We start from the raw sequence: 8,570 nt of genomic DNA, 5'->3' as shown, positions 1-8,570 counted from the left end.
GCTGAATATAATGGCTGACCGTAGCTTATCTTTCCTTCTCTAATTTTTCCAATGAAATGTCTTTCTAACTTCCGTCTCTTATTTTTGCTTTCTCTATTTTCTCCTCTCCTTGCATTCTTTCTTTTCTCTCAAATTTGATAGTTTATTTCCTGAATCTCGTCATTTGCCCCTGTTTGTTTTACCGCTTCTCAAAATTACCATCCGTTTATCCAAATACTTTCCTTCCAAATTCAACATTCAACTCGAATCTCCTCTTCGAAACATCTTCTCTCTTTAACACAAAAATCTCTTCAACCCTCTCAATCTCTTTTCCATTTATCAATTATCCAAAAAACAGGATCTTATTTTTTCTTTCTCTTTCTCATCTTTTTCATCTTCTTTCATTCTTCTTCCTCTCTTTCTTATTTCCGAATATTTCCTTCAGTTGCAAAAGTTCATCTTTTTCTTCATTTCGTTCATGATCTCTGATGCAGATATCAAATGTGAAGAAATTCAAAATAGATGAAGCGGAAGAATAATTTGAAGAATAATTTGAAGAAGAATTTGAAGAAGAATTTGAAGAAGAATTTGAAGAAGAATTTGAAGAAGGTGATGATAATGAATTAATTGATGAGTTGATTGAAGCTGAGAATGATGAAGATAAATAAATAAACAAATACCGAGATATTTGATTTTCCAATTTTTTCTGGTTTTTCAACTTTGTTTCCGCATTCATCTGACAAACAAAACCCTTCAACTCATCTCTCTCCATCCACTCAACCATCTTCAAACACACTCACAACCCTATCGATGGTGCCATCATCCCCAACTTCAATAGCCCATTCACTTCACTATCTGCCTTCAACGCTTCTTTCCTCCATCAAACTCGATCTTCAGCCAATGTTGCTGTGGTTCATGTTGGAACTAAAACTGAAAGAAAAACGCCTGGAAGGTTGTATGATTTTGATGAGAACAGCCATAAATTTGAATGGTGCGAATGGAATGATTCAAATGGTGGAAGTTCCTGGGGAGGTGCACTTTATGTCAACTGCACAAACGCAAATCTCACAATCACTTCGTGCTCATTTTTCAATTGTTCCACAAATGGAACAAATGGTGGAGCGTTATACAGCATATATTTATCAAATGTGAATATTGCTAAATCCAATTTCACAAACTGTTCAGCACAAAATGGAGGAGCAATTTGCATTGATGGTCGGCAATCATCTTCCGTTTATTCATTTTCAGACAACAGAGTTGAAAATTGTTCAATAACTAGCATTTATGGAACTGGATGGTATTTTTTTATTGGTGATTTTTCATCAAACGGTCAATTCCTGTTCACCAAATGCGAGTGCATTTCAAACTCTGGTGGAGATGCTGCTGGTTCTTTAACATTTAATTGGCCTCCAAGCAACAAACCGAGTCAATTTTTGGTTAATGATTGTCAGTTTAATAACAACAAATTGACATCAAATTCAACTTCATGGGGAGGTGCTGCAATGTTTTTCAGAGACACATATTCCTGGATGAGTGGAGTAAAATTCATCACATTCTGCTTCTTCGAAGGAAATACAGCAACAAATGGCAGAGGGAATGATGTGTTTTTCAATGGCAGCAGCATTACCCAATCTCCATTCCAGCAATGCGGATCAACAACCCCAGCAAAAAGAGTGTGGAATAATGGACAAGCTGATAATGATGTGTACAATGGCTGGCTTCCAATCATCAACCAGAACAAAATCGTTGCAAATGGTGGAACTGATGTCGATGCCTGTGGCAAAACACAGCAAAGCCCATGTGCCACAGTGGAGTATGCTCTCGGGTGCGTTGCTCCCTTCAGCGATGCCTCCCTCTCCCTTCTCACCTCAATATTTGTTTCAACTCTAACACTCACCTTCAGTGTGGCTGACACCATAATCACTGGAAATGATGAAATTTGTCTGATTTCTTTATTGTTCCTTCTATTTTCATCATATAAAACAGTTAATATTCTATCATTATTTCTTTTAATTTTTGAATATTTTCCGTATCATTGCCAAATTCATGAGCTTTCATCCCATTTTCAAATGGCATATATGCTACTATTTGCTTAGAAAAAGAATAACATCAACGCAGAAAAAATATATCCTCATAAGTTTCTCTAATTTTGTTTCTTCAATTTCGAGTCAGCCCTCAGTGCGAAGGTATTATCTTTTTCCTTTCTTCAAAAAGAGTATTTCTTCGACGATATCTTGTAGTTTCACATAAATTATAATTTCTTCAATTTTTCCATTCCAATTTGTCTGCATGCTATTCATGCCCCCCTTTCGTAAATCCTCATTTGAATGCACTTCTCCTTCAAATTCAGTTCATCTTCTCTTTTTATTTTTCGCGACTCGTTGAATGCACATGATGTTGCAAAATCTCTCGAAAGACACTGTCAAATCACTCGTTCTGAACAGCTTCTCCTCCTCCTTCTTCTTTTTCTTCTGCATACCCTTCAACCTCCAAATGAAAAAGAAAGAATCGATCTCTCTCTGTGTTTTTTGTTGTGCGCCTGCTGATCGGCTTTTCTTGGCTAAAAATAGCATCACTTCCATTCCTGCACAGACTCGACCACTGGTTGCGACAGATTGAAAATAAGTGTTGTGCTCCTGAATAGTCACAGGAGATAAGGCCCGTCATTGAATCTGATGGATTTTGATGGGAAGAAAATAACAATATTTTTGATATCCATGGAAGTGAGTGAGGAGGACGAAGATGAAAGGCATCACAAACAACAGAGATGTGATTTGAAAGGTGGAATCCTTGCGATGATGTTGCAGAAGTTTGATAAAAATGAGGAGGAAAAGGAAGCAGAAAACGAAGGAATGGGGCAAGTGGAATAACCCTCGCCATCACTTTTATTAGCATGTGATTGTCGCACGAAGCTTAAGTTGTGCAAACACCTTTCAACGTCAATGTAGTTTGAGACAAAAAGCGTTGATAAATATCAATGCTTCGGAAGCGAGCAGGGGAGAGCAACACAAGATTGAGCTTTTTCTGGAAAAGAAAAGTGGAAAGCAACGAGACAAAACAAAAAAGCCTGTGAAGATGAAAAGAATAGCATGCAACAACAAGCAGCAAGCATTTGACACACTTTGGAGCACACTCAGTTGATCTGAAGAAGATCAAGAAAAGGACGATAACAGCAATGAACCACCTGTTTGATACTGCAGCATTTTTCTTTTCAATAAAATCCAAACTGACATTTTTTTTTCCTTTCCTTTTCTTGTTTGTTTTTGATCACTTTGGTGCTGTTTTTCGTTTGCTTGAAATATCTCTTCTGCTCATTTCTCTTTTTTTGTTGCCACCACACTCGCGTTCATTTCGCTTTATCGTGTTTTGCTTCGCTGTTTCCTACTCATTTAGAATCAATCTCAAGTCTTCCACTTTTCGGCAGTTTTCTTCATCTTTTTCATTTTTCTTTCTCATTTGCATCACAAAGTTGGCAAATATTTTCATTTTCTTCTTTGCTTTCCTCTTGTGATGCCCTGTCATTCGTCTCTTTTGGCAAATCTTCCTTTTTTCATTTCCATGTCTATTTGCTGCAATGAATCATTTCTCTGTTGGGATACTCTACCATGCTTTGTAACTCGTGGCTGTCTTGAAGGCGGATTTTTTACCCCTTCAAACTTGCTTCCTGTTCCGTTGTTTCGCTCTGCAAAAATAAGTCCTTTTGTTTTTGTCAGGCAACTGCGTTTGTAAGCCCTGTTGCTTTATTGGACTTGCAGCTGAGGCAAACAAGTCGAAGAACAAATGAACGAAATAAGCAGTCGATTCAGCAGATATTGCTGTTTGCTGTCTTTGTTTGGTACAGGCAAACACAAAACATTCCCTTGTCTTGCTCATCGTTTGTAATCAAATTCGTCGCCTTTTCAACCACTTGTTTTGTCATTCGCAAATGGGAGTTCCCTTCCTTCATTTTTTCTTGTTCGTACTCCTTTTGTTATTGTTGCCTCCTTTATTTTTCTTTGCAGTTATCCATTTGCCTTTATTCCTTTTCAATGGTCGTGCTAGACTCGCTTGAGTGTTTGAGCTTTTCATTTTGCTCAGACAATTCTTTAATTTCTTCTTTTCCACATTTCCCTGTTCTTCTTTTTCTCTTTCTCTTTGCTCAATCTAGCTTGAAAATATATGATGACCAAAACGAAGCATATCCATCGGTTTATTACACAAACATAACTTCAGCATTATCGAAAAAAGTATTATTTTCGTATGTTCAAATGGATATTTTTCGTCCCCCTCTTTAATTTCGTATTCTCCAATATTCTGAACAATTACCATTCATAAAGACTTTCCATATTCAAATCTTTCTTCTGGGCCCATTGGAATGCGAACCTTAGCAACAATTGTAGAGTATCATTGTCCTTCGTCTATTGCTGTACAGGTGCAGCGCTTTGCGCTGACGCACCATTCATTCTGCAGAAAAATTGTTTCCATTCATGAACAACAAAGCATGAAAAATAACTCACAAACACAAATGAAAATATTTCATCCAGCTTTTAAACGAACTGCTTCCGCACAATAACCCAAGCAAGCCCAATTCAAAACAGCTTCAAGAAATAAAGTTCAAAAGCATTTTGATGATCATAATCCATTTTTTCCATGACGACTGTTCGATTGATTCCGAAAACAATATTTGCTTTTCATTTGTTGCAAATAATTATTAACAAATCTTGTGACGAATAGCTCCCATGCTTTGCTCGATAATGATGAATTTATAACCATAATCAAATACGAAACACTATATTGAATTTTTATGCGAGTTTTGAGTCGTTTTACGCTCATAATATGCTTTTCTCTGTTTGTCTAGAAATGTAAAATTTGCGCCAATATATTTTCGTGAAGGTTAATTGCGCTGAACCTTGGAACGAATCGGGCATTGTGCAGAATGATTTAAATCAGCTGGCTGATGATTCAAACCAGACTGCAGCATTAAATTGAGATGGAATTGGAAGAACAAAATTGTGTTGCGTGAGGCAAGTGCTCGGAAGCAGTGTGCAAAAGGAAAACTTTTTAGAAATTAAGATGGGCAAGTTTTGTCCGAAACGAGCTGTCTCTGAACGAAAATATGTATTACCATCAAGCCAGTTCCTTTTGCAAGAGCATAAATCATTACATGCGGGGAAGACGCCCTGTTTTTGTGGCATGAGTTTCAATTTGTTTGAGCGGTTAATTTGATAGTTTTTGTGTGAGAACGCAGATCCGGATGCTGATTTGTCGCAACAAGGAGATCATTGCATTTTACAACTGCATTACTCGTGCAATGAATGAATTCTATGAGAACATTTTCACTTTTGGGCTTGAAAAGAAATTTTTCTGCTTGAAATTCTTCTGTCTCATTGAATGTGCTGTCTTTGTCTTCTTTCCTCTGCCATGGCATCACTGATGCTGTTTGTATCGTCGGCAAGGGGATTGGCTTTGGGGATATATAGTTCCACTTTTTTTCCCGATACGAGTGCAAAGCAAAGCGTGGCCATCCTCGAATTGGGTTTGGGTTTGCGTTCTTGTGGAGAATTAATTTGTGCACTCGGCAGTGAGTAGCCGTGTATGACGATGCAATGAATAGTTCGATTACTGCTATAAAATCATTATTGAAAAAACTTCCCCTTAAGGATTGATTCGTTTTTGTGACTGGTGAGCAAGCAGCGCGCAAAGGAAATGTTTGAAAGAGTTGTTCTGGATCGCATTAACCTCAGATGGGCGAGCCCTTGGGGCATGCGGATTGGAGAAGCATAAGGGCGATGCATTTGGATGATGGAATCACTGCAAAGGCACAAGTGGAGGATGCCATTAGACCTGCTGCAAAAGAGTTCGAAATTGAGGGCTGTGCCTGCAATGTTGGATCAGGGAGATTCTGTCATTGGAACCGGCGGGGTGCAACTACAGCAGTTGCTGAGAGCGCTTCGTTGGAAGGGAGTGTTGTGGCGATAAAAGCGACCGCAATAGAGCGGGTGCTTGGAGCTGCAGATGCTGTTGGAGCACAAGTGCCAGCAGCAAGGCGATTGCCGCAGGGTAATTTCAGTTCGAATGTGAATGCTCTGCTTTTGTTAGGGCACGGCAGGGGATGTGCTGGGAAGGCAAGTCTGGCAGCAGGAGAATCGCTTGCTCCGCATGCAGGGCGATTCAGCACGAATTTGCGAGGGCTGTTATTTTGCTGTTGAAGAAGAAAATATGAGGAAAAGAGTGGCAGCATGGATTGAGAGGCCAAACAAACAAACAAGCAAACAAAATGGGGAAGGAGGGGCAGATGAGCGAGAAAAGCAACTTTTTGGAGTGTGCGATGCGAAGAAGCGGAGAAATGCAACAATTTCTTTTCTTTTCTTTTTTTATTTTTGGATGGCGATCAGCGAATGTTTGAGGCTGGATGGGACGTTTCAGGCAGGAAGGCCGATTTCGTTTGGGCGATTTTGCTTGTCATTGGAGAAGCGATGCATTTTGAGTGCAATCTGGAGAGAGTTTGGTTTTGTTCTGTGCTATGTTTTCTGGAGCTTGCTTTGCTGCTTTTGGTCAGCCGGCCTCGATTGAGTGAGATTTGCTGATTGTGGCAGAGACAGGCTTTGGTGAAGGCATCGAGAATCTTCTTGCTGAAGGGGAAATGCCTCAAAAAATGGGGAAGACGCTGCTGCTGAGATGAAGCGATGGGCTTCCTGGGAGAAGCGCCTGAAGCAGCGGGATATGCGAATTAATTGCAGAATTCATACGAGTTTTGGATTGGGGGCGAGTCTGCGGCGCAGGAGCTGCAGGAGATGATGGAACAAGCATTTTTTGAGGAGCGCCTGCTCGGAATTGGAATGCGAAGCGATTGATATTATTTTCATGCGAACATTTGAATTGTCTGAATGTGATTGGAGCAGCAGATTGGCTGGGTGCAGTTTTTTTTTTTGTGGGAGAGGAGCAGGCTGTTTCTGAACGCTGGGAATGAGGAAGACAATCTGTCTGTGGCTGGGTGAATGTGTTGACAGACTCAGGAGAAGAGAGGAGAGGAGAGGAGGGACAATTTGTTGTGCTGTTTGGTGTCTTGTTGCAGTCGACTGCTGGTTGTGGGATTTCAGATGATCCAACTGAAGCTGCTCGACATGCTGTTGCAGTCACACACACACACACAGAGCAGAATTGAATGTGATTGAATGAGAATGAATGAGTTTTGGCATATTCGACTTTTTCATATTTTCATCATCATCATCTTCTCCTTCTTCTTCTTCTCCTCCTTCTCCTTCTTCTCCTTTTTCATCAGCATTATCATCATCTTCATCATCTTCATCATCTTCATCTTCTTCTTCTTTCCGTCAATTCCAAAATAAGCAAATGAGAACATTCTCATTCGGAGAAATGCGACCTGAAAGCTTTATCTCCGACAGATATATTCCGCACACAGCACTCCTTCTCCTGTTCATTCTTCTTCTCCTTCTCCTTCTTTTTCTTTTTCTTCGTCTTCTTCTTCGTCTTTATCATCTCATTCATCACCATCAACCTCAAAACAAGCAAAGCAATCTTCTTTAGCATCATATTCTTCACCTTATTCAACTTCTTCCTTTTCCTCTTCATCTTCGTATTCATCTTCATTTGATGCCTTTTGTATTTTCGGAGCCAGCATTCATACGCCATTGTTTTTTGTTTTTGAAGAGAAAGGAAATGAAACCACACAAAGTTTGCAAATGAACTGAGAATATCAGTTTTCATTGACTTATTAATGCGAATTGGCCAATTTTATTTGTTATTGGGGTTTTATATTCCTTCTGAAGTCAACTTATCAAATGTGACATTTAACCAACTGACAATATCATACGAGTCATTTTCATCATCTTATTCAGAAATATTATTTGACTGATTGTTCATCTCTCAATAACTTCTTCTTCTTTTTCTTCATCTTCTTCATCTTCTTCTACGTTTTATTCTTTCCCACCTGCTACGCCATCTTCACCATTATCTTATGCTTCTTCAATGCCGTTTTCACATTCAACTAGTTGGATCAGGCTATCGACCTTCTGATGCATTTAAGCTGTGCAATCAGCAGTACCACAAAACCGAAAGGAAAATAGCTTCATTCACTTTTCCTAAACTCGGCAGATCAATCGTCAAATGATTCTTCGTTTCATTTTTTTTAACAATTCCGATGAGAAAAAAAGCCATCTGTTCAACATCAGTCTTTTCATATTATCTTCTTCTTTGTCTTCTTCAACGCCTTCTTCGATGAACATCAAGAATTATGTTGATTTTTACGTTTCATTCAACTCTCATCGAACCCAGGGCCAGACCTCATCTATCGTTGCGATTTGGAAAGATACAAAGAAATATTTATTCAATTAATGAATATCAGCAGAAATTATATTTCGACGGAAGTGATTCTGCACAAAGCAAAGAAAAATCTGCACGTTATCAACAACTGAACCAATTCTGGCATTTTTATTTGGAAGATGAAGCATTTGAAGTGAAAAGGTTAGAACGTTGAAGCAATTTTTGCTTGGAATGGATGGGTTCCAAAAAATAACCTTCGGAAGATTTTGCAGCTACGAAACTGGAGCAAATAGTTGAAAATGAGAAGAAAAGGAAAAGCTATTTTGAGA

At 39.0% G+C, this 8,570-nt stretch overlaps 2 protein-coding genes across 2 annotated transcripts; one reads left to right on the top strand and one right to left on the bottom strand.

Annotated features, from left to right (window-relative positions):
* Positions 1 to 1,426: 1,426 nt before the first annotated feature.
* On the bottom strand, positions 1,427 to 1,897 carry MONOS_7966 (uncharacterized protein; the record flags this gene model as incomplete). Its single annotated transcript, XM_067878333.1, has 1 exon — positions 1,427 to 1,897. One exon carries the CDS (start codon positions 1,895 to 1,897, stop codon positions 1,427 to 1,429), a length of 471 nt encoding a protein of 156 aa, XP_067735484.1.
* Positions 1,898 to 5,702: 3,805 nt separating this feature from the next.
* Positions 5,703 to 6,167, top strand: MONOS_7967 (uncharacterized protein; the record flags this gene model as incomplete). The annotated part of the gene is made up of 1 exon (XM_067878334.1): positions 5,703 to 6,167. The coding sequence occupies one exon, from the start codon at positions 5,703 to 5,705 to the stop codon at positions 6,165 to 6,167; it is 465 nt and encodes a 154-aa protein (XP_067735483.1).
* Between the last annotated feature and the right edge of the window lie 2,403 nt (positions 6,168 to 8,570).

Source organism: Monocercomonoides exilis (genome assembly GCF_001643675.1).
Source record: "Monocercomonoides exilis strain PA203 chromosome Unknown scaffold3-2548433, whole genome shotgun sequence".
Lineage (NCBI taxonomy): Eukaryota > Preaxostyla > Oxymonadida > Polymastigidae > Monocercomonoides > Monocercomonoides exilis.
The sequence above is the reverse complement of the archived record's forward strand: the minus strand, read 5'-3'. Positions and strand labels throughout refer to the sequence as shown.